The 25,529-nt window shown below is 38.1% G+C and overlaps 2 protein-coding genes across 14 annotated transcripts in view; one reads left to right on the forward strand and one right to left on the reverse strand.

The window, feature by feature from the left end:
• TMCO3 (transmembrane and coiled-coil domains 3) overlaps nucleotides 1–1,040 on the reverse strand; it is a 34,439-nt gene extending 33,399 nt beyond the window's left edge. For all 8 annotated transcript variants that reach the window (XR_010742985.1, XR_010742988.1, XR_010742989.1 and 5 more), the window contains exon 1: nucleotides 910–1,040. The gene's annotated coding sequence lies outside the window, so the exon portion shown is untranslated. The remainder of the gene's footprint in view (nucleotides 1–909) is intronic.
• DCUN1D2 (defective in cullin neddylation 1 domain containing 2) lies at nucleotides 340–25,097 on the forward strand. 6 transcript variants are annotated; one of them, XM_066313793.1, is made up of 7 exons: nucleotides 437–582; nucleotides 3,025–3,241; nucleotides 6,243–6,411; nucleotides 8,904–9,034; nucleotides 19,855–19,937; nucleotides 21,161–21,257; nucleotides 21,901–25,097. In XM_066313793.1, the coding sequence occupies exons 1-7, from the start codon at nucleotides 580–582 to the stop codon at nucleotides 21,978–21,980; spliced, it is 780 nt and encodes a 259-aa protein (XP_066169890.1). In that variant the 5' UTR covers nucleotides 437–579; the 3' UTR covers nucleotides 21,981–25,097. The 6 variants fall into 6 exon arrangements, with proteins under 6 accessions (XP_066169894.1, XP_066169890.1, XP_066169891.1 ...); XM_066313794.1 differs by having other exon boundaries at nucleotides 465–582; nucleotides 2,733–3,241; XM_066313796.1 differs by having other exon boundaries at nucleotides 476–582; nucleotides 2,845–3,241.
• Nucleotides 25,098–25,529: the final 432 nt, after the last annotated feature.

Here is a 25,529-nt window from a genome sequence, read left to right on the forward strand (position 1 = left end):
GAGACACCTGGAGAGCGGGAGCGCCCGGCCCGGCTCCCTCTCCCTCATGGCGGCGGAGGGACGGGCGAAAAGAGAGGGCCGCCCCACCCGGCACTCCCGGCAGCGACACTCACCTGAGGGCGGAGGAAGGCCCGCAGCGGCGGGGCGGGAAGGGCGGGACCGCAGGGCGGCGAGCGCGGCCGTAAGTGGGCGGCGGCCGCGGGCGGAGGGCAGCGAGGAGCCCCGTCCTTGCGGCCGCCCCTCGCCCCGCGCCGGTGCCCGAGCGCCGGGGCGGCGCCTGGGAGCGCAGCCGGGCGGGACCCGCGCTCCGAGCGCCGCCTCGCGGCGGGAAACGTCACCGCGGCTCCTCGCCGCCCGCCGGGAGTTGTAGTCGGAGCCGCGGCCCCGCAGCCGCCCCAGCGCCGCGGCCGCCGCCGCTCCCCCCGGCAGCGCTGCGGGCTCCGCGCCGCGACCCCGCGCTCCGCCTCTGCGGCCCGCGCCCCGAGCGCTCCCCGGCGGCAGGCGGCGCGGGCGGGCCGGTGCGCGCCTGCGCGGGAGGCGGCGCCGGGCGGTGAAGTTGGTGGGAGCGCCGGTGATAAAATGGTAGGTTGTGCGAGCCGGGGGGAGGGGAGGGGGCGAAACCGGGGAGCGGGAGCCTCGAACAACCCCCAGGCACCCCCCGGGCTGGCGGGCCGAGCGCCCCCCGCGCCTCCCGCAGCGCCGAGTCCCCTTGCCCTGCCCGGGGGGGCGCCAGGCGGGGGGACGAGCGGCGCGGGGACTCGGGGACGCGCACCCCCCGTGCGGAGTCGCTCTCCCGCCGCCTCGTCCGCCGGGCCGGGAGCGGGGAAGGTCACCGGGGGCGCGGGGGAAGGGAGGGGGCCGGGCCCCGCCGCGGGTATTTCGAGCGCAGGCAGCCGGCGCAGCGCGTACCTTTCCCTTTTTTGGGATTGGGGCTGGCGGGGCAGGTCACCGGAGCTGCGGGTCCCTCGCTCCCACCGGCCCCTTCCCCGCCGCGGGACGCGGCAGGTGCAGCCTGAGGCGGCGGGGAAGGTGCGGTACAAATTCCCTTGCCGGGTCGGGGTGGCGGGCTCGGCCGGGGCTGTTTTGGGAAGGAAGGGCTCTCCTGGCGCCTCTGCAGCAGCTTCAGCGCTTCCCTGGGGTGTGCGGTACAGTGTCACTAGCGCTGGGAGAGGGCTCCGGGAACGTGACCGAGCTGTGCCTGCACGCGAGGGGATGCGAGGCGCGTCCTTGCCGGGAGCCGGCAGCGGGGGTCGCGCTGGGGACAGGGGCACAGCCCCCGGCCCCGGGGGAGGTGCGCGGTGCCGCTCCCGCCGCAGGGCACGGGCCGCCGGGGAGCGGCAGGAGCCGTGCGACGTGGCAGGGCGGTGGGCTGCGGAGTCGCCTGTGCTCCTTATCGCTTCAGATAATTCACTGCTTCAGTTCGCTAGAAATCAAGCTAGAAAATATCCGTAAACGCCTGGCGTTAACTAGGCTTGAAAGAGGACGTGGGGTTTGCTTTGGCGTTGTTGGCAGAGTCCTCTGTTTTGGAGTGATTATCGCTAAGTTTGTTGCCCAGAAGAAGTTTATGTAACTGAGGAAGATGTAGGTGCAGAGACTCCCTTAGCTAAACCTTCATGAAAATTTGGAGGCAGGCTGGAGCTTGCAGCCGAGGGATTATTGGTTATTTACTTACTAAAGTATGCAGTTGTTGTATTTTGCGCATTTTTCCTCCCACCGTACACATTTGGTGTATAAAAAGAAACCCGGCACGTTTCTTCTTATATTAGATTGAAAAATCTTGTAGGAAAGACCAAAATCCTTATCTTGTTTACATGATGTGTTTCTTGTCTCAGGGCTATCTATAGTCAAGATGTCCATATGGGTACAAGAGATAAAAAATAAACGGAAAGATGGTCCCATGTTTACTGCTTGCTGGATCAGGATTCAGTTCTCTTTTAAGAGACCTGTAAATTTTCCATTTATACCATTGTACCATTATACCTGATGACTGAAGCTGTACTGGGGAGTTCATACAAATTGCTCAGCTTAATTGTTGGCCCAGAACATGTGTTAAGAATGGTTTAACAAAATTGGAAAGTACAGAATATAATAAAAAAGCAGAGTTTGATTTAAGCTATCTCCTTCTGCTTCCAACTTCATGTGAAGAATAAGGTTGAAATATGTTGCTAGCAAATTTTCTCCCTGTAAAATGCCCGTAACTACCTCTTGGGTGTTCCAGAAATTTAGGGATATTGTCTCAGAATGGTTGCTGAAGTTGAGAGAGCCATCATATTAGTTCCTGTAAAACACTGCAATAGGCTTTTTTTTGTTGTTTAATATATTAGTAGTATGAACATATTTTTCAAAGTTTAGTTAAAGTTTTAGATCACATTTACAGCAGTCTTACAGTTTCATTGTAACATTCAGCAGTCTCCCATACGTCCACTTCATCTATTTTATTTTTGCCCTATGTCTTCCGTTGGCAATGTTTTATAACGTAATTGTATGAGAAATGCTTCTGCCATTTTCAGCTGATGACTTAGAGTGATTAAATTTTGCATTTTTAATTGTTACTAAGAAAATACTAGAAAAACTCTTGGATATTTTTTTCCCATGTATGAAGGACTTATACAGAATTTGAGAATCTCTAAGTTGCACCGTTTTAATTTCTTTTTTTTTTATAACCACTAGGCATATCTTTCAGAAGATAACCTTTTGTAAAATGACTAAACTTGTGTTTACTGCTGTTACAGAACAGAAAAAACGTCAGCATACGTGAGCAATAAAGCAGAAATACAAGTTTGTTACTGACAGAATATGTGCTGTTAAAAATGCATATATAGATGCTGTCATTTCAATTTTCAGAAGAAAATGCTGTCTGTTTAACTGCAGAAGAACAAGGCTTTGTCTTCCTGTAATTCTGAAGTGAAAGTTGTCATCAACAAGAAAACTAAAACCTTTAAAAGATAGGCATTAGTGGTAGAATGCTGAAACAAACTTCTGGATTAGCTTCATTGGCTTTCCTGCTTCTTTTGCATCCCAAAGCATAAGCTTAAATCATCCCAGAAGGACAAGGTCCGCCAGTTTATGGCATTTACCCAGGCTGGTGAAAGGACTGCTATATACTGCTTAACACAGAATGAATGGAAACTAGAAGTGGCAACAGACAACTACTTCCAGAATCCAGACTTGTACTACAAAGAATCCATGAAAAATTCAGTAGACAAGAAGAAATTAGAGCAATTGTATAATCGATACAAAGGTAAGGTGTAGTTTTCTGGGGAGTTTTTGGTTGGTGGGCTTGGGTTTTTTGTTGTTGTTCTGGATTTCATTTTGGTTTTTTATAAACTATGTTGTGTGAGTTTTTCTGCTTTTACCTCTACCATTTTTAAGGAGTTTTAAGTAAAGCTGGCTAGCTTTTGCTTCTCACTATGTGTTTACAGTAATAATAAGAATGAAAAAAGGTGTTAAATTCTCTTAATGATCTGTACACAACTTCTGTAAAGATTTCTGTAGACTTTAAAAGTAGGAGATTAAACTTACAGTGAGGAAGAGGTGCCAACTGTCAAATATAGTGGCAAAGTTTGTTATGCGACTTATGTGATTTTTTGCCAGTAGCTGCTCTTAAATGTATATGATGGTCATTCCATGGCCAAATAATACATACTGTTCTTATGCTAACTTTTTCGGAATTAATTCTGTTAAGAGACAGCAATATTTCTGTATATTAAAATCAAAAATGTTTCAGATAACATTACAGCTAGGAGAGTGACAAAACAGATAAGAAAACTAAAAATCTAGAAGCTAACATCCTTATTCAATTCTTTCATGCTGGCATATTACAGCAAAAGCGATGTGCCTTTTCAGAGAGGCTTGGAGGGAAAAGCACAGGAAAGTGGAGTAAAGACAGAGTTGCTTCTTTTCCAAGTTTCATTTTACATCATTGTTAAAAAAAAAAGAAGAAAAGCTAGGCATTTATATACAAGAATGTATGTGATGCAGGTGACAGTGCTTGCTGAACTGTGACCGTCTGACATGAGCAGTGCAGGCTGGAATCATTGATAGCTCCTGTTGAAATCCATACATTACATGTTTGAAAACATGAACTCTAAACCACTACTCAACTATGATTTTTTTTCTACTTTTCTAATTGAAATATATGGCATGTTTTGTGTACACTTCACCCTTTTTTTTATGTTACTGTTTTCACCATTTTTGTTCTTCTTTACATAATCTGTTCTATTTTAAATGTAGAGATTCTTTAATACTTCGATGTTGTGTGGTAATGAATTGTGTAGGGACAAAGAGGCAGAAACGCTATAGCATTTCTCTGTGAAAACAAAAACCTAGAGACAAAACTCAGAGAACCATATTTTTTTTTAATATATGTGTATATTTATATTATATTTATAATAGATATATATATAGATATTCTTAACAGCATTCAAGAATTTGAATACATAAACTGGAAGAAGATTATAACAAATGTTATTTGCTATTTATAGGTTTCTAGCAGTGGCAAACTGCACCATCTGACTTTTGTGAAAGTAAATGTAGCCAGTTTACGTCACTATTTTAGTTAGCAGCACACCTTTGCAATTCTGGCACTTAAACACGGAAGCTGTAAACATTGAAAACTTTGACAAGATTTGACAGAAGACTATAAAACTTTTGGTTAAGCACCTTTCCTTGATTCATATCTGGCTTAAACCTGAATCACTCAGGTTATCCCTCAAACAGTAAGGGATTCCTTTGTTCTACAAGGCCTATAGGTTAGTGCACTATCCCTGAAACCTGAAATGTCTTTTTCTGTGCTGTTTTTTCTTTGTTTTCCTACCTGTTTATCCAGCAGCTCTGTCAAAACAAGAACTGCATTTTTGTTACTAGTTGCCTGGATGATGTGAAATATGATAGGGATGAAAAGTCCATGTTGAAATCCCCCAGAATTTTTCCATTGCTTTCAAGATAGTGCACATCTCACCTTCAGTTCTTCAGTTACTCCCCAAATACACAAGAAATATGTTTTCCATGTCTTAGAACTAGTTGAATAGATATATTTACTTGTTATTTGGGATCAAAGGTCCCTGGATGATACTATGGATGCAATTCATGGTTTAATAGATGTAAGTCTGTTTGCCAAATTAACTTCCTCCCTGGAATTTACAGTTTCTTTCACTGTAGTGTTGGCTGGAAAAGTAAAAGAGATCTTAGCTTAAGAGTTAAAAGAAAATTCAAAGCTTTTATTTAGGCTTGATTTTTTTTTTAATCAGTTTCTTGGATCAGGACTTAAAACTAGCGTGGTTGAAAATGGCAGCAGTTTAAGAAGCTAGTTTTAAATCTACTCAAGTGATGCTTTTCTACACAGCCCAACTTATTATATTGAAATGTCTTTCTCTCAAAAGCTGGGAGAGACAGTTTTGCTGTTTGTAAAGTCTCAAGCTTTGAGAAGCAGAGGTGTGGGTTTATCTTCTTTTGTTTCCAATTGTTTTTTTCTTCTCCAATTATCTAAGTTTACATGGAGAGAGTTGTTTGTTTGGGAGCTTTTTTGAGAGAGAATTTTGTTACAGAATTATAATAAGGCATCTACTGACATTCAGAAAGGTGCTACTGGGGAAATACTGTGTCTCAGTTGTACTAAATTGCATTGATTAGCTTAAGACTCTGTTATGCTAAGGCATTGTTTGAACAATGTTTTGGTGACTCTCCTGACTTATAATTAAACTCCCAAAATGTTTAAATGTGGTCTTTAAGTAGATAAAGTGGATATAGTGACCCATATGTCACTATTAGGAAAATAAAAATCTGGAGTCTAATGTGGTAGTTGTATTTTTGATGGACTTGATTTTGGGTTGCTTTTTTTTTTGTTAAGCTTAATACATGCTGACTAATATAAATATGTTGTACATTTTTATGTGTTTATCACCCTTACTGTTCCTGAATGTAGGCAGCATCTCCTGAGTTAATTCAAACCTTTTATAAAGGATTGTGGAGGGAAAACAAAATTATTTAGTTGATATTAGTGGATAACTTCAGGAAAAGTTGTAAACCAATTTTTTTATAAGTTTACAGAATACTTAATCTGTTGCCTGATTCTTTTTTAAAAATATCTAGATTTCAAATGAAAACATTTGTGAAATGGCTATGAAAAAATGAATACCTGTATTATGCAGCACTGTATTATGTGCATCATAGCTGTCACATGAGTATTTGTTAACAAGTTTTGTGAATAATTATAATTCTCGTCTTTGTATTTTGAACTGCAGACCCACAAGATGAAAATAAAATTGGCATTGATGGCATTCAGCAGTTCTGTGATGATTTAAGCCTGGACCCAGCCAGTATCAGTGTTCTGGTTGTGGCATGGAAATTCAGGGCAGCTACACAGTGTGAATTCAGTAAAAAGGAATTTGTTGATGGCATGACAGAGTTGGGGTAAGTATCCATTTCTTCATGGTTTATAATGTAAGGCCCAAACTGTGTTTCTGTTCAAAACATTTTCAGTTAAATTGCATAAAGCTTAAAAAAGCTGTTGAGGCTAGTGCCAAGCTTAACAGGTGCAAAATATCTGTAGTGTCTTGTCTTCCTTGAATTGGTGCTTTACTGCAAAGCCTTAATGACCACAGCAGGGGAGAAGCAAAACAATTTCTACCTGTACAGCAGGGGAGTCAGATGGAGGATTCATTTATCATTTTATGTAGTTCATAGTAAGCATATGCATATTTGTGTTAAGGATTTGAGTTGGATTTAACTCCTGCTGTTAAAAACTGAAAGTCCTTGGAGGTGTATGAAGGGAAGAAAAGACAGTGTTGAAACAGAAAAGGAACAGAAAAGACCCTTCAATTCTTTCCCTTTACCTTGCCAGCAGCAAATGGACCCATCTTTCTTTTTGTCCATTTTACTACCCATACTTTCCTCCCTTTTATACTAGATACTTCATTTGTACAAAATATCTATGAGGAATTGAAATGAAAATGAGGATATTGGTAGTAAAAAAGATTGTCCAACTGTGATGTAACAGATAAAAATTTCCTTTCTGGATTATGGAGCTATTCTGGATGATAAACTTTGAATATTGCGTCTGTTTCCCAATAAACTCAAGCATTTATCATCATAAAATAGTATTTTGTGTATAACTTTTCCTTGAAGAGGAGCAGCATTTCTAATATTTAGAGATGTCAAATGATTGTTTTTAACAGATTGCATTAAATGGGTGGATAAGTACAGTTTATTACTTGTTCCTGTTTTTTGTAGCTAAACAATTTCATTTCATCTTAGAGTGGCACCTTATCAATATATTTCTAAGACAGATCAACTTCTAAGAAATGTGGTGGTTGTTTCTTGACCAGAGATTGTAGCAGTCTGATGTTACTGACTTCATCAGCTATTGATTTCTTTTTAAACTTTTTAAGAAATCATGGTGAAATAACTTCTAATACCATCTGAAGTTCACTCCTTTGTTTTGTCCCATTGTGTAGCTTTGGGTAGAAATTACAAGAATAACTATGATTTTCTAACCATGGACAGAAATTAAGTGCTCATGCTATTATATTAAAGGTTGCCAGCTTTTTTTTTTTTTTTTTTTTTTTTTTTTTTTTTTTTTTTTTTCATAAAAGGTTTTGCTAAACCACCTGCTCTTGGAACAGCAATTGTTCTTGGGAGCATAATATGGCTGTGCCTGCTTGCCACAGTACTTACTGAGAATTTGGAATGATTTTGTTACATACTTGGAGGCACAGTGTCTGGTTTTTAGCAATGAACACAAGTGAGCAGTCAAATGGAAAGAAACTCCCTGAGGCTTAGATCACATAGCATCTTTAGGATGCATATAGAAAAGTGTATTTATTGACTAGATCAAGTCCCAGTGAAACTGAGCTTCTCACTTGAAGAGTGCTGGCAGAATTCTTTCTTTTCTCTGCCAGGTACTGCTGGAGGCCAGAAAGGTACTTATTTTTATCTGTACCATGCCAGACAGTTAAAACTACATTTGTGCTTTATGGATGTTGTTATAGTTACCCATCCTTTAATAGAATTGTTCTTGAATCTTTAGAATAAATACAAGCATTTAACTATGGAGAACTTTCATATACAGTGTTAGTTGTGATAGCAGCTCCTTTTGAAACCTGTTTGCTTCACTTTGAGTTTCTAGATTCAAGATATTGGTGATGTCCTATAACCTTGAATATTCATTTGATGCCTCGTTGTGGGAGAAACACTTTCCCTTTTAAAAGTGTGACTTGTCAGCTCATGTGTTTTCACTGAAAATGCTTTGGTGGTGTTATTCAGGGATGTTTCTGTTAGAATTTCAGTAACTTGATTCTGTCTTAGCTTACCTGTGCCAGGCTGTTAAGTAGTTTGCCAGCCTTCAGGCTATCATTCAAGGCTTGTTTTGTTCTTAGGTTTTAGTCTCAGGTGTTCTGTGGTGGGGAGAGAATGACTGCAAATAATAGTTCATTTGGTTGGAAAGTCCTCAGATGTTAAGATGAACTGTAAAAATGTAGTGTGCAGCTCTTTATTTAGGAGAGCAGGGAGTAAGCAATGTCTATCTAGATTAAAGCAAAATGTCACACACTTGTGTTACAACATCTGTCTCAGGGGCAGGAATAACAGAGTTCAGTGAGATTTGGGTGTTCTTTAAGAACAGAATAGCATCTGTTCAGAAACTCATGAAGAGATAGAAAAGAAGTTAAACCACTGAATCCTGTTTGCATTCTGTACCTAATGGATACCTGTATACAGTGTTCCATTTAAAATTCTTTATTAAAGGTACATGAGCATTTATATTTTTCAGAATGCTATCCACAAAGTTAATCTGGTTTTGTCTTAACCACTGTTTTGTTTTGCTCTTAAACTAAACCATAAAAAGGTGGAGGAAAAGTAGGAAGAAATTTTAAATATGTGCAAATAATATAATCTCTCTTGAACAGGTGTGACACCACAGAAAAGCTAAAAGCTCTATTGCCGAGACTGGAACAAGAGCTAAAGGATCCAGCAAAGTTCAAAGATTTTTATCAGTTTACTTTTAACTTTGCTAAAAATCCTGGACAAAAAGGTCTAGGTAAGTAGAAAAGAAATGAGAAAATGTCTGCAGTCAGTGAAGTCTTCCAAATGTTTCCAATACTACAATATTTTCACTGGCAATTGTATGGTAAAGTCATTATTGATTTCTTTCATTGACTTCTCTTTCCCATCTTCTTTCATTTAACCTTTTCTTAATGTCCCCTTGGTACAGATGATTTAATGGGGTTCTCTGCCACTATTGGCATTCTCTCACCTCTTGTCAAAAGAAGTTTCTGCAGTTCTTTGAGACCTGTCAAATTTTATTTTTAAAAAATACTGAGCTAGTGAGCTCTGTGTGTTAAGAACTATTGAAACAAGACGTCTTTATCAGCTCAGGAAGAGAGAGAAAACTGGGCAAAAGTTACTGTTTTTAAAATTTTTAGATTTTATATAGCTTAGAAAAAGGGTATTATGGACTCGGTTTAAAACTAGTGAGTAAAAATAAGCATAGTTTATATAGCATTAAACTATTATTCTTCATGAAGTTTGAGATTTATCCCAATCCATGCCTTGTATTGTTGGAGTAAAATTGATACATCATTTAAATTCCATTTTTCTTTTCCTTCAAATCAAAAATCTCTAGCTTGTGAATGGATACAAAAAAGAGTAAAATGAAGTCCACTCTTTTCAAGTTTATGTCCACTTTCAGAGGATACTGTGTAGGAAGAAACTTATATTTTGTATATAGAATAGCACTGTACCATCATCCCTGTTCTTTGTGGTGTGTGTGAGAGGAAGTGGTTTGTTGGGGTTTTTTTAGGGTTTGGGGTTTTTTTTCTTTTGTGGCATAGCCACTTTAAATCTGTGTCTGAGTTACTTGGAAAGTTGATAAATGTTTTTCTCAAGAACTGTTAGGAGAGCAGAATATCAATTTAGACCTCAACCAAGTGTATCTGTTTCGCATTCTTCAAATAATCTCTCTTGTCTTTCCTGGTTTTTTTGGGGTTTTGTTGGGTTTTTTTTCAACTATGGACAACTTTTAGCTAGTTTATATTTTTCCCTTTTTTTTTTTTTTCAGCAGTTTCATTTTTCATTTCATCTGTCACATTCTTATGGTTCATGTGCCACTTTTACTGACACAGAAATGAAGAAGTCCTGTAGCAGCTCTGTGAGGTTGGTTAGAATTCTAAGCCAGTCTTCATTAACAAAGTTCAGTACTTTCAAATTGCAGGAAAAGTAAGTCAGTTACAGCTGAGGTTGGAATTTATGGGATACCTAAAGAAGTATTACAAATGGCTTTCTCTTTTACTTGGGTCATTCCAACATGAAACTGATGAACTTTGGCAGTACATTTCAAAAGCTTTTCACCTAAGCCTGTATGAAGAGTGGAAGAGGGGAGGCAGCCCAGCCCAGATTTGGAACTGAATGTGCTGATTTTTTGACATGAGGAGGAAACGGACTTGTTTCCATTTCTTCTTTTTATTTGGTATTGGGGATCCTTTCATTTATAAGTCTGTCTTCTCTGTTGTGTAAGAAAGATGTTTTCTTGCCAGAAAGTACCAAAGTTCCTTCTTGCACTAAGAGCTGAACTATTAGTAGGAGAAAGTAAGAAGTGCAAAAACTGAAGTAAAACTTAAATTGTGGAATGAATTGATGGGAACTGTTGCTGATTTCACTTTTCAGGAATTTTAGTAATTTTGATAATATTTACAGTCTCTTAACTTCTAGTACTTAGTTCTTACATGGCAGTATATTGGTGGCGTTTTTCATCAGACTTTTTCTGGTTTTGCTAAGATGATTCTAGACAGAAATAAAAAAATACAAGCAGATGTCACTTTTCTTACTTTAGTGGAGATAGACCATATTTCTTGGATCCCCATAGGTTGAATAGAAAGAGGCCATATGGACTACTGTGACATTTTTGAGTGAGTGAGGGCAGTGATAGCTTACCCAAATAAAAATGAGCACTGTATAGGTTTGGAGTTGGAATCTTTACAGGGATTAACAATCATAGTGGAGCAAAGAGGTGAAGGAAAAAAGTAAGTTTACAGGTAGGTGTTTGTAATAACCACAGAAGGAAGCAGTGTGTTGTAACCAAGGAAGAAAATCCCACCAGTTACTTTACTGGAGTGCCTGCATGAGCTGAGAATTCTAGTTACTTCAGCTACATTTAATACAGGTTTAGGTTGGGTTTTTTAATAAAAATATTTACATATTTTCTCCTGTGAGAATGAGAAACTGTCCATCTTTGTTCACTGTCTCCAGGGTTGTTTGGTATTTGTGTCCAATGACTGTGTGCCCTATTGTCAAGGAGATGTGGGAATTGATACCAGCCATGTACAAAGTCTGTTGCTGTCTTGCTCAGTTTGGAACATTTACTTTAAGTCCAGATAGTTAAACAGAATGAATATTTAGATTTGTTACCATCTGAGCTGTTAGAAATCTGTTAGAAATGCCTAGCTCAGTCTAGGTCAGCTTACAAGGATGACCTCTGCTTCTTCCCCATGTGCACATTAGATGATGTTCAGTCAGTATAAGATGCTGCTTAGCTCCTGTCCAGCTGCCTGCCTTAAATATTTCTGGTGAATTCTAACTTGGAGGAGACTCAGAAGTCTGTTAGTTTAATGTCAAGTAAAGGATAAAAGTGAATGGTTTGAATTAATGAAGTGGAAATAATCTAGGAATTCTTTCCTAAATTCCAGTTGCAGAATATTTTAATGTGATTTTTCTAGTGTCTGAAGTATTCCGTGTTTTTTCTTACTAGGCTGGGAGCTTAAATCACCAAGTCTGGTAATTGTACTCATTGGTTAGAGCACTGATCTGAATGCTAAAAGATTATTATTTAAATCTTGGCTATACATATGACCTATAAATGCACCTATTTGAAAACTAAGCAAGCTTGACATAGTGCCAGTGACAAATGAGGAATCCATATTCTTAGCAGATTGTTAATAGAAACCTTTTATAAAAGAACACGTAATTAAACTCCTTCTGTTGGGTCCTTCAGGCTAAGTGCTAGGGCATCATTTTTTTAACAGAAATAACTCTTGAGACTAGAGCTTACCAGAAATGTGCCTGTGATAGACAGACTGACTTACACAACTGTTTTTCATTTCTTTTTCTTGTTTGTTATTTTAGCATATTGAAGCCATAAGAAATGAGTGAAATATCTCTAAAATGTTCAAGTAGTAATGCTTTGGTTATGAGTCATGTTCATTGCTCCATCATTTCAGATTACTTTTTTTAAAAATCTGTATCTGGCATTTTAAGAAGTGATATGCAACAGTTATTACTTATTTATTCTCTCTTCTCTGTAAAACACCAGGAAAGAGTGATTGATGGGTTCCTTTTTAATATGCCATGTGCTCTTTATTGTTAAAAGGTAGAGAAATACTTATATAGTGTATTCCCTTGTGCTAGACAGAATCAACATCTACCTAAACCAATTCTTGCACATGCTTTTCTAACCAAATGCTCTATGGTATGCTACAATATATACTAAACTGCCTTTTCAGTTTCAATAGATATTAATAAGATTTGAGAACAGATTTGTACTGGTCCTCTGGCTTAACAAGTTTGAGAGCCATTGCCTTCACAAAATATAATCTTAAATTTTTGATAGTAGGTTCCATACATCTTTGTCCATGTTTGCTTAAACCTATTGTTAGATTTAGTTTTTCTTTTTCTAGCATATAACTTAAATCTGTTTCTGAATTTTCCAGTTTAACACTTTAACCAGCCAAAGTAAATATGCAGAATACATTTCCTTAGAGTGAGTACCAACTTCTTACATAGTTGGCGATGCTGTATGTGTCTTCACTTTGTCTCTGGACTGAGTAAAACCAACTACCCTGATAAATTTTCTCCCCTAGCTCTCTGATACTGGAATTTTGTCTTCCGACTCTCGTTTCCTTTGCAATCAAACTGATCTAATTTTCTCTTGTCATGTAGTACTCAAACAAGCCAGATGCCCTTCCATGTGTCTTAAATATTTTGCTTCTTGTTTTGCATCCTTTTGAGTTTGCTTAAGTTTGGTAGTGTCTGCAGTTTGCAGTCTGTTTTAGTATTGGGATTCTGCAGCACTGCAATGTACCCAGTTAAGTCTGATCTTTCTGATCTGATATTTCTGCAGTTGATTACTCCTAGCACTATGACCTTGCACTTCTCTTTAATGAAATCTTTCTTAATTACTTCCAAGTGATTTTCCAGTTTGTCCAAATAATTTTGGACAATAACCCTAAGTTGCAAATTTAACAGGAGTTTTCTTTGTTGTATCATCTGAGTTACTTAAGTATTGGGCAGTGTTAGATACAGGACTGACCTGCTTGGGTGAGTTACTTTCTCCTAGTTTGGCAGGGTTTGGCCTGAGGTTCTTCCAGAACTTCTTTGACCTTGATGAAGTTTCAAACGTGGTAGGAAGCAGTTTGAGATTGCTGAAGCAATCTCAAATTGAGGTGAATTTCACCAGATCTGGCTTCACTTTGGGCAGCAATGCTTGAATATTGAATTTCTCGAAGTTTTTTTCTGAAATGACTGTCAGTTTTCATTGAATCATTTTGCTTGGAGCATAGCTTGGAAAAAAATCTGTGTCCCAGACTTTCTGGAGTTATTATGGGCAGGACACTGTATCTTTTATCACACCAGTTGCTGTTTGTAAGATGGGAGGTGGAGGGTGCAGAAGCCTTTCTTAGAAGTTTTTTTTGTGATAGAGAAATTTTGATAATACCTGATGCAGTTGTCTTTGTAACTCACAGGGGATTTTGCTCCAGGAAATCCCCTGTGAGTTACCCTTGGAGGGTAGGGAGTGCGTGTGTGTACTTCTGTGTTTTCTTTATTTTTGGAAAAGCCTATCTTCCCTTGCTTTTTAATTTCTTCTTCTCCAGATCCACTCAAAACCAATGCAAGAAATTCTACCATTATGTAATTAGATGGGAAGAATCCTCTCCAATAAACTAAGTTACATCTGTTCTGTCATTCCCTAAAATAGACACAGAATTCAGTACACCGATACTCGTTCCTAGAAATAGGACTGCCTTTTATAGGAGTCTCTTTTCCACAGTTCATGTGGTGACAGTAGGGAGTCTTTATTTCTCTTTGTATCTGCAGGACTTCTGTTGCTATAATCTCATCCAACTTGAAAGTTCACATTTACTTTTAATAGCTCAGCATTACCAAGTAGAATGCTCCAGTCTGGACACATGCTGTTTAAAGACGTGAAAGTAGTAGCAGTCCCCCAGAGTGATATTTTGTTTAAGGAATGAGATGCAGGAGGCAAAAGCTCAGTGCATAAGATCCTCCATGATGATCTTGAAGCAGGAAATGATGTTCTGATTAATGTTACTCAGCACCCAACTGTCGAGTGTCTTTCAAATACATCTGAATAGATTTGATCATTATCAATGAAGACAATGGATGCTTTTAACTTTAGGACTGTGACTCTCTAAGTGGTGGACAGAATTAAGGAAAAAAACCAGCCAAGTTTCAACACAGCAATGCCATCTCAATGGCTGTGCGTTGCACTTGGAGTAGATAATATTTAGATATATTAAACTTGATTTGCATTTTCTCTTTATATTTTGAAGGTGCAGTTTATCAAGTTACCTGGTTTGTCAGGAGACATTAAAAATAATTATTATGGATAACTACGATTCTGTCTTTAATCTGCTTTCTCATGTTCTTACTACTGTATATAGTACAATAAATGTTTAATTTTTGCATGGTGCAAATTTGGAGAGGTTTATCTTGCCTTCTACTCCCAAGGTTCAGCTTTTCTACTGCAGTCTGAGTGAAATTTTGTATCCTAGCTCTTGTTGGTAAGTGTGTTAAAGGGTAGGATTAGAGGTCTTTTGTTGTCTACAGAGCAGTTCAGTTTTCTAAGGGCACTTTCAGGCTCATAAAAAGGCCTTAGCTCTATCTCGATTTTTTTTTTTCCTTTTTTTTTTTTTTTCCTTTTCATTTTTTTGAACCTGATACTTGCTGTGATTCTCTTACTGGGTCTCCCTTTGAGCCCCAAAAAGACATGCTCAGGAGTTTGTTACAGTTTGTTTCAGCCCCAAGGAGGAACTTAATGCATTCTTTCATGGTCTTCACCTTCCAACATGGAAACAAAAAGCCAATTTGGTCCTTCATCACTTCTTTGTGATCCCTTCATCTGCTTGCTGGCTCAAAAGGTTGTGCTTCCTTCTCTCTGCCAGTTGCCTGGGATCAAGCAACAGATGAAAGATGAGGAGGGCATTCAGACTTGAATGAAATATTACCTCAAGACCAGAAGAATGACTATCTTTGCATCCGGTATGTGGACTTCAAGGAGGTTTCCTCTCCTATAAGCAGATGAGTATAATGTACTCTTTTTAATTGAAGCAGCATCAGCTTTGGCTTTTATCATAGCAGTATCTCAAGATTCTTTGAAGAGATCTTTAGACCTTAGGGAAGGATATTTTTTTCTTTCTATTTTGTTTTCTTTTTTTACTCCCACCCTCCCCCCAGCCTAGTTATCAAGATGTCCTCCCCTTTCAATGAAGAATTAGATCCATAGGCAATTTGTAGGAGTGAGTGCATAGAAGAAGCCAAGTGAGGTCTATAGATAATTTTACATTTATTTTGGAAGAGGTCTGTGAATGCTGTATTTTAGGTGTTCAGTGACCTTGGTTTGTGTGTATGGTTCTTCCTTTATTTTTGTTCACATTTTCCATGTTGAAAATGCCAGCAGTTTTAAGAGAAACTTGAAGAGGTGCTCTGATCAGTAAAAGTGTGGCATAACTTCCAGTTCTGCTAAGGCCTCATTGATGCTTTTACTCATGTTTGGACTTGTTTGGGAAATATATATCCAGTCAACTTTAAGTCATCTGTTGTAGTTTATCTGAATGGTGCATGGAGAGATTTGCAGAGGCAAAAGGATTTTTGGACTGGTTATACTCAGGTTCATTAGGCTGCACTCAAACTGGTGTTCAGACAGCTGTCTCCTAAGTCTAACTTGACTAAGTCAAAGTGTTCATCTGTTTTTGTGCTTAAGGTGATAAACAGCTAAACCTGAAAGCTTCTGCATGGAATCAGGCTGCTTCAGCATGGCAGATGCTGAGACAGAGCCAATGAGCACAGCCAGGCCCTGCTGGATTCCTGCAGTGCTCCTCTGAAATCCATGTGCTGTGCTTTACTATTCCTCCTGTCCACCACAGGCACTTCAGCCTGACACTGTGCATTATCTATCCCCTCAGACAGGGCACTGGGAAGCTCTTTGCTTACATCTTTGCAGGGATGAGTGGATCCAGCTCAGCTAGATCCTGAGTCTAGCCATGATCTGTATTTGTATCACCCCTCTTACCTTTTTTTTTTCCCTTCTGCCTATCTTCTGTGGGGGAGCTTCCAGTTGCAACTACAGGCTATTTTGCTCTAAGCTTTTGGCACTTCAATTAAGTGTTTTTAGGTTTCATCTTCATATCCTCATGGTATATTCTTGTTATTTCTGCTTAGGAAAGAAGAAACTAATTCTTTTGTTTGTGTTCTTAGCAATTTGGAGGCCAAAGAAGACTCTTAAAAGTCATTCAGAAATGAAGAAATGAGGAATTTATTAACTCACTGAGTCTTGCAAGTATTCACTTGATGCTTATTGGTCAGGCAGGTATAATAGTCCTTTTGTTGAGACAGATTAACACAGTTCCCATTGTTCTTACCTGTGCATCAGTTTCAACACAGGGTTGAAAAGTTATATTAGTAATTTAGGTGAATTAACGATAATATTCTATCCATTTCAAACATGAGTGCATGAATGGGTCTTGTTTGTAGGGCAGACTGAGAGCTGGAAAGTTCTGTTTGGCAGCAAACTAATAATGACTTTTTTTCTTTCTTAACAAGATCATCATTTGATCAAATCTTAAAAGTAGACACAGGCTGTATTTCTTCTGCATTAATTGTGCTGTTTGTTATAATTTCAAGCTTTCTGTTAAATCAAGATAGAAGAGGCTGAGGTTTTTTTAAAGCAAGTTTAGAATGAGGTTTTAATATTTCAAGATAGATTATACTGCATACAAAATATTATTTCTGATTGAGAAAAACTGATTGTTTAAGGGTCTCCATGACATACAACTCTCATTAGATACTGACACTGAAAATATTTTTGGGTTGAAAGGAAAGCACAAACTATATAATGTACAGTATATGATGTGGTATTTTTATGATGATTTTTAACCATTTAGCAGTTTTATGCTTTGGATATGAACATGGATGTTAGCAGTGAAGTATCTTAAATTGATCATTGTCTAGGTGTTTTCAGAGATGCATGCATCTGTCTTTTTCTGTTTATAAAACTTACATTACTGGTCTGTAGTGTTGGTAGCATATATTTAGGTATAAAAATCCCAGCATATTTTATAGTTGCCGTTTGATTCATATTGTAACGATGCCTTCATATCTATACAGCATTGAAAGAGGTATTCCTAAGACTGCCTGAGGAATTTTTGCCTTGCAAAAGCATCTTCCTGTGGGGATGCAGAATTCTAATGCCATAAGGGCTTTTCTCCTTTTTTAGTATCTATCAGTGCAGCACTTATTGTAGCAGATCCACAGCATTAATGTTTATTGATACTACTGTCAGCATGCTAATGGAGAATTTGAACTCTGTAACTAGGTCTTCCCTTTATAGCAGAAAAATCTTTTTTTTTTGGTCCTCCGGTGCCAAATTTTTCAACCTAGGTAGGGAGTGGTCTTCAAACAGAAGTGTAGACATATCCACTGTGGCATACCTGAAGGCCTAGTTCTCTCATGTTATTTAAGACTGTATAAAATTGCACCACTATCAAAAGTGATAGTCCCATCTAGTCCTTATGTTCAAATAACACTTGTGTTAGTTGATGGCTTTGTGGGATTACAGTGAACCAGAAAAGCAGGACTGGACCTTTCTCTTTTTCCTCCTTTAGCAAATTGTACGAATAAGAACTTTCCTCCTCATGCTTATTGGGAAGAGCAGCTGCAGTGTGCACCTGTTTCATCCACTATAGAACAGCATCCTCAGTGGGATATGCATTTCACATATGTTACAGCAAATAAGTTCTCCTTCTTTGTAGGAGAAGTCATTAGCAGACACATGTACACGGTGTCTTTCAAGTGTCAACTTGAGCCAGTATTTCACATGCATTGTGTTAAATACAATTTTGCAATAAGTTCACTTTAACATAATACTGACTTTGGCAAAAACCAAGCAAGTGTTCTCTCTTCTTTCCCTTTTACCTCTTCTTTAGTGGCACCTTTAATCATCTTTGTTTCCCTAACTGTACTTTCTTCCTTTTTCCAAAGAATATTTCCATTCCAAGTATAAACTTTTCAAGGTGTTACTTCTTCAAAGCTCATTTTGCTTAAAGTTGTCACATGATAGATTTGCAAGGTTTGCTTGGAGATGTTAAGTCTTCATAAAGAAGCCTGAGTGGGATCAAAGCCAGCTACTTCACAGTGAAATTTAGAAACTGTTAAGATTTTTTAAATTTCTCCATTTTCATTTGGATAACAGATACGAATAATTGATCTGCAAATCTAAGCAGCAAGTAATGCTATTAATTACTCTTTCCTACAGTTTTTTTTTCTGTGTGTGTGAAAAATGAGTATGGTGGTATAGACAGGAAGAACTGCAGGAAGTTTATTAGAGCATAATTCAAGATCTTTTCTGAAGAACACTGATTGTAGTAGGACAAACACTGGCAGGACTGTCCCTATGTAGATAAGATGAGGCATATTTCATTCCTCTACATCTTAGCTGCTGCACTTCATCCAGGCCCCAGCTTTGTCTGAAACAGGGACTCTAGGGGCATGGCTCTGTTAAAATCTGGAACGTTTCTTTCAGACGTGAGGCTTGATTGACACTCTGACAGAGTGTCCTGTGGCTTGTAGTATGATATGTAGAATTCCAAAAAGCATTCTTCCTTCTTGTAGGCACAGGTCGAGCTTCTGTTTTATGTGCTGTCATAGTGCTTTCTCATAAGCTTCATGTTCTGATTACACTTCTTTATGCTGAAAGCACAAGTTGAAATACTTCTGTGGCTTAAGAAAGGCTGTGCCTTATTTTATGCTTGCCCACTAATAATCATGTACTAAGTGCTGGTAACTGTGGAAGCAAACACCAAAGACATTAGGTGTTTGTGAGCTGCTGAGGATGAAGACAGGCCTTCAAGGAAACATCCTTTCTACCCTTAAGCTGCATCCAATGTTCCTCCTGCCTTTCTGCTGGAATATGTGGTACTGCTGCTTCTTCCTTGAACCCTGCTCTCAGATCACTGGTCATGATGCAGAATAAGGGCTGATTTCTTGGACTTGTATTTTCAGTACTGGGTGTAGGTCTTTATTGAATGATGCCAGAAGAGAATTATTGCAGTAAGGAAATCTGTAGAATCATAACACCACAGACAAATGACTTTTTTCATCCCCTCATGTCCTTAAATTACCTTCAAAGTCAAGTGTGTCAAAAATGTGATAAATTAAGAGGACTTGACATCAGTGGACTTAAATGTTTGTGTTTCTGTCAATATTTGCTATGTTTGTGCATGTTTGTATATATTTTTAAAGAGATTTATTGTTATGTATTCTGTTCTGTTTCTGTAGATTGAAAGTAGCTTTAATCTGGCACTGGTGGATGGTGACAATTTTTTTATTGACTTTGATATTCAATAGAAAATTTATACTGTTACTGTTCATCTTCTACATTTTTGCATTTAGGGAGAGTAGAAAACAATTTCTTATAGTTTAAGTGATTTTAAAAGAGTGTTATTTATTTGTATCATAGTATACTATATTTAGATGTAGCTTTAATAGTTTAACCAGAAGGGCGTTTATTGCTCATGATGTACTTACCTGTTATAATGTGCTTACATTTACATGTTGCTTAATCTCTTGCAGATTTAGAAATGGCGATTGCGTACTGGAATTTAGTCTTGTCAGGAAGGTTTAAATTTTTAGATCTTTGGAATAAATTTTTGTTGGTAAGTATGTATTTTATTCTTTACTGCCTATCTTATTCCTCAGTAGTCTGGCTTTTGTTGCCTGTGTTCTTCCAGTAAGAAAAAGATGGCATATCTCTATACTCCTTCAAACTTTTTCCTTTTTGAAAACTGATATAAAATAGTCTCAAATCAAGCCAAATCAAATATTTTTTTTTTATGATTTTCTAATCTAGAAGAATGCAAAAAGATGCAGCAAAGGGATAGAGTGTTCTGCTTGCTTAATCCTGTATCCTCCTACTTAGGAAAGTTCCTGCATGAGAGGAAGCATGATTGTAGATGAAACTGGTGCTGCTGATTCTCAAGACAGCTGGGATTATTGTCAACCATGTATTTTACCATGCTCTGTCTTTTGTAGTACTAATGCATAAAATCAGTCATACCAGAATTTAACATTAAGAGACTTGCCATTTTCAACAAAATTTCTTGCCTGAATAATCACATTGACTAATTTTTTAGTTAATAGCTGTGAACTGATCTTGACAATTTTTTACTACTAGTGCAATTCTGTGGGCAGTAAAGGTGCATAAATTAAACCTTAGAAATTCAAAGATATTCTTGTAAAAGACCCGATTCAGTCATCCATGTTTCTACATTTGCATGTCTATATAATTACAAAAAATGAAGCAACATAATATGTAATTTATATTGATTTTCTTCTTCATTTTATCTTTGTAGCTGTAGTTGAGGAGAAATAAAAAATCTTTCTGCATTTTTGTCCCTCAGTACTTAATAGGGAAGGTGTACACATTTTGAAATATTTTTCTGTAGTTTTTTTCTTTCTTTTTTTTTTTTGGCAGTGTATCCATTTGAATCACTGAATAAGGTACAAATTTCATCAAGAGGGCTTCTGAAAACATTTCATGTTTTAACTGCCTTAATACCCTTCAAGATATCCAAATTCAGATCTGTAGATGTAACTGAAGAAAAATATGCAAGTTATGACCTGGTATTAAAGTGTGTTACTTTAGAAGAAATATTTAACCTGAATGTTTAGTTGAGAAGAAATACTTAAAATATTTCAACCTAAGAGAGAAGCAAGCTGGAACTCTTTCAGATGGGGTTTTTTGGGTTATTGGTTTTTTAAAATAGAAAAGGTGAAGAAATGTTTGTAATAGGTGTATTTCTGTATGTGTCAATATAAAATACTGCTGTGGAATTTGAAAGTAGTTCGGGCTGAACAGTACTGTTATTCCTCTGTACAGGAACACCATAAAAGATCAATTCCAAAAGATACTTGGAATCTTTTGTTAGATTTTGGAAATATGATTGCAGATGATATGTCCAACTATGATGAAGAAGGTAAGCAGTACCTGAATATCTTCAAAAATTGGTGCAGCAAAATTAAAATACTGCTATAAATGAACAAGTGGACATGTTATGTCGTGTCCTAATATATTTACCCTTAAAGTTTCAGCTGCCCATACAGTGTCATTGCCAAAATAGTAGTGATAAGGAGGCTAACTGGTTTGCTGTAATTTCAGAACAGAAGATACAGTCACACCATGATAGAACATTATTTGGATGTGTTATGCTACCTCTGAGTGAAACAAATGTTTTGTACTAAATTTTTGCTACCCTCAGTGCAGTTTACTCTCTGTTACTAATTCTGTTTTGGAATGTGTGCAGAAATAAGTCCTAAGATAAGAAACGGCTATAAAAAGAATGCTGTGTTTTTACTATTAACTAATGCTTATATTTGTAGTGTGGAGTTCTGTGTTTTAAATACATTTTGGTTGTCTTAAGAACTATGGCTGCAAGAAGGGATTCATATGTGGAATTTATTAGTTAGCTTTTTTTCAAGTATTTTACCATGTTGTGCTTGTTAAAGCAAGACTAGGCCAGAAATGTCAAGATGAGCTTCTAATCCTTTGTATTTATAGACTGCACCAGTTCATTGCTGATAATGGTAGGCTAATTTCTCAATTGCTTGATTTCTCTGTAGGAGCATGGCCCGTTCTCATAGATGATTTTGTGGAATATGCACGACCAGTAGTCACAGGAGGAAAACATAAAACTTCCTAACCCCGGATTTGTTGTTACGGACTAAATGAACTGCACTGGCTAATGAAGATTTATTAGCTGATAACTGCACCTTGGTGCTGGTTTCAGTGGTCATGATGACGTTCTGCAGACAAAACTGAAATTCCTCCTTTCTGCCTAAAGAAAATGATGACTGACGTGTGGACACTTCAAGAACAAACTCAGAAGATCCAAGCTGTTTGTAGGCTATTGGCTTCAATTATTGTACTGGTTGTATCATATAGGATGTAGATTTTGCATGATTTTATACTTTGGAGAAGTTTAACTAGAGGCCATTTTATTAAACTTTTGACAGCACAGCATGCCATTCAGTTCATAATCCAAAGTGAACACCAGCAGTTACATAAAGAAAAATGTATTATATTGTACTTATATTAAAAGCAGTATTTGTGGTATATAAATTAAATCCATAAATAAAACTTATGCAGTATCTTGTATTTTTATAAAAGTTAATTCTGTGGATCTGTCTTAATGCAGAATTGTAAAAAAAAAAAAAGCCCAAAAATGAACATATGCTTTTTTGGTTTTAACTTATTACCAAAATTTTAAGTTTGTATTTTCGCATCCTAGATGTATACAGTGATTACATCCAGCCTTTTGCTTTCTCCCAATGAATTTGACTTCCTCGTTTTTTTTCTTGAAGTGCTTGGACAGGTAACAATAGCATTGCTGAGGACAGGCTGCTGGTCTATGCTGTGTTGCAACTCCAGCTTTTTTAGTACCATTTTAAAGTAGATGTTATACTACCAAAGATGTCTTTATAATTCATGTTTAATTATCATAATTCAGTTAGTCTCCAATTATGTGTTTTATTTATTTTTAATAAGGAACTGATGGAATATGGATTTTATTTGTAGCTTGAAACATATCATAAATTCTAGCTAAATGCAACATAGTTGCAAATTCCTTTCCTGGCACTTCTTACGGAAAACAGATAAGCCCAAAGACTTAACTAGTTGGCTTTCATGGTGGAGAAATAGTTAGGGGTAAGAAGACTTTATATTAGTGTGCATAAATATTCATGCCTGTGAATGTGTTGTGCATTCAACTGTATTTATTTAAGGGGAGAAAAAAAGCAAATTAATGCTGTTTCAGTCGTCTCAAGGCTGGTGAAATCGGACCAGTTTTGTTCCGTCACTTGTTTCTCCCGTTTTGCCAGCCACTGATTCTGAAGTGCACAGAGGTGTCAGTCTTCTGTTTCTCATCAGTGTCTTCCGCTGTTTAAGCACAAAAAAGTTTTACCAGAAACTATTCAGCACGTCTTCACACAGGGCTCTTGCAAATGCTACCTCATCAAAATGAGTTTGTCATAGCCACTGTAAAACGTTGTGAAAATGAAGAGTTGCTAATGAGTATGTGATCAGCTGTGATCAATATATTTTCTGTATTTAAGGCTGAATCGATGCAAGAATTTTGGAGAAAATAGTGCATTAAGTTATATAAATTGTATCTGTTTGGATCATTGAAGTGTTGCATGACAGCAGATTATTTTATTTTGTAGTTGCCAGGGTATAAAAGCTTACAATCTTCTCTTAAACTCTAATATTTAGAGTTTCATACAAGCAGTCAGCTTTCATTATGTCAACACAACCTGCAAGGACAAGTGTACATGTTGCATACAGAGACTGCCTTCATTCTTCTTACTCAATAGAATTTCAGTTGTGCATGTTTAAAAAGCAGGACAGGGGAAAATTTGAACAAATAAGTGATTTTTCTCTTAATAAGAGCTTAGCAAGCAAGTTACAAATGCCCTGTGAGAGATTTGTTATGAATATTTGTCCTTTTTTTGTGAGTGTCAGCCCTGGCCAAGCAGCCGCCAGGTGTCAGCGTCTGAGCCCGCTGCTGCCTGGTGCTCCTGTGCAGTTACCCACGGGGGTTATGCCCAGTTACTGCTTTCTCACGGCATCTTTTTAGAAGGACATTTGTGTACGTAACTCCAAGTATTCTACCGAAGTCAGCAGAGAGCTAGAAGTAGTTATGCTCTTTTTACTGTGTTTGATTAATCTATGCCACCTCCCTAAAACAAGCCCTTTCTATATCTGTCCCACAGGCTTTGCAGAATGTGTAACATCTTACAGCATCAAGTGCATTTATCTAGCTAGAAGCAGTGGAATGCTTGTTACTCACACAATTGCCACTTAAAATATACAGATAAAGTATAACTGACCAGAAGTAGCTTAAGTTCTATTGGTATGTGATGTAACTGAAGTTTCTTAGCAGTAGAGTTTGTGAAACATTTGCTCATGATGAGAGCTCCATCAAATCATTCTGATGAACCTTCTACTTTTAAAATAAATAGAGCATAAAAAATGCATGTGGGTTGAGGGATTTTTTCCTTGTTAATCTGAGCAAGAAGGAAGGGGCTTAGCCTAGGATCCTCTGTGTGTGTGTGTGTATATATGTATATACATGCATTTACTCTTAAATCTCATTCCTGGGAGACCCTTCATGGGTGACAGCTTCCAGCAGAGGAAGACAGGGCAAAACACTCCAAAGATAGTAGCTGATCGTTGTCAACCAGCTTTTGAGGCTTGTTACACTTTTTCTTTTGTTCTTCCTAGTCTTCTACCCATTTTAAACCACATGTGATTTTTACATTCCCATACATAAATAGCATGAAGTAACACCTTCACATTTGAACAGGCATAAAGAATGCAAATAAACTTTAAAGTTTCTTAGATACTTTAATCATTTGCTGCTGTCCACAGTTCCACTTTACAGGGTACTCTGACTTCCATTTTAAGTAAGCTGATACAGTGGTAACAACTAGGCTGCTCAATTTATAATCCTAAATGGTACAGATGTCTTCAAGTTGTTCAGTGCATACAGTATTACTTCACAGATATGCCATATGTATTTTTAAACTTGGTGCCAAGTTGTTTGGTTTGAAACTGAGCCATAGGATTTGTACTTGCCAATTCTAAATTTAAATGTAATTTATCATGTGTGTCATGCCAAGGAGAGCAAACCTGCAGGCATCTGCTCATTCAGTGCACCTGGGAGATTTGCTGCTGAGTAAGCTGTATGTGTGTGTATATTTTTTGGCAATGGAAAAAGGAATAAATGGAGACTGTCAAAGGATTGAAGTCAGTCACATGAGATGTCTGTATGATTCTTGTCAGTTTTCTGCTTTGGAAGTCTTGGTCTTGTGGGGCTTTTTGTTGTTGTTTTCTGGTTCATTTATTAGGTTCTTTTGTTACTACTCCATCAGCCAGAAGAGGGTAAGGATGTAACTCATTAATTTTTAAATGGCCTTAATAAATGTTTGGCTTGGTCATCTGTGTCACCGTTAAGCTTTTAAGAGGCTTGTCATGTTTACCTGCAGTACTGTATTCTGCATGTATCTGCTGGTCACCAGACTCTGCAGTTGGTGCCATTAGTTTGTACTGGCAATGGGAGCTGTAATTGCAGGAAGGTGTTGCTCAGTCCTGGCTCTGAGCTCTGCAGGAGGAGTGCACTCAGAAATCTGCAAAGACCTTCAGAGGTATGAATTCACCTATCATTAGTTCTCTTCTGAAGGATTAAGTCAAA

This window comes from Sylvia atricapilla, chromosome 2 (genome assembly GCF_009819655.1).
Source record: "Sylvia atricapilla isolate bSylAtr1 chromosome 2, bSylAtr1.pri, whole genome shotgun sequence".
Taxonomy (NCBI): domain Eukaryota; kingdom Metazoa; phylum Chordata; class Aves; order Passeriformes; family Sylviidae; genus Sylvia; species Sylvia atricapilla.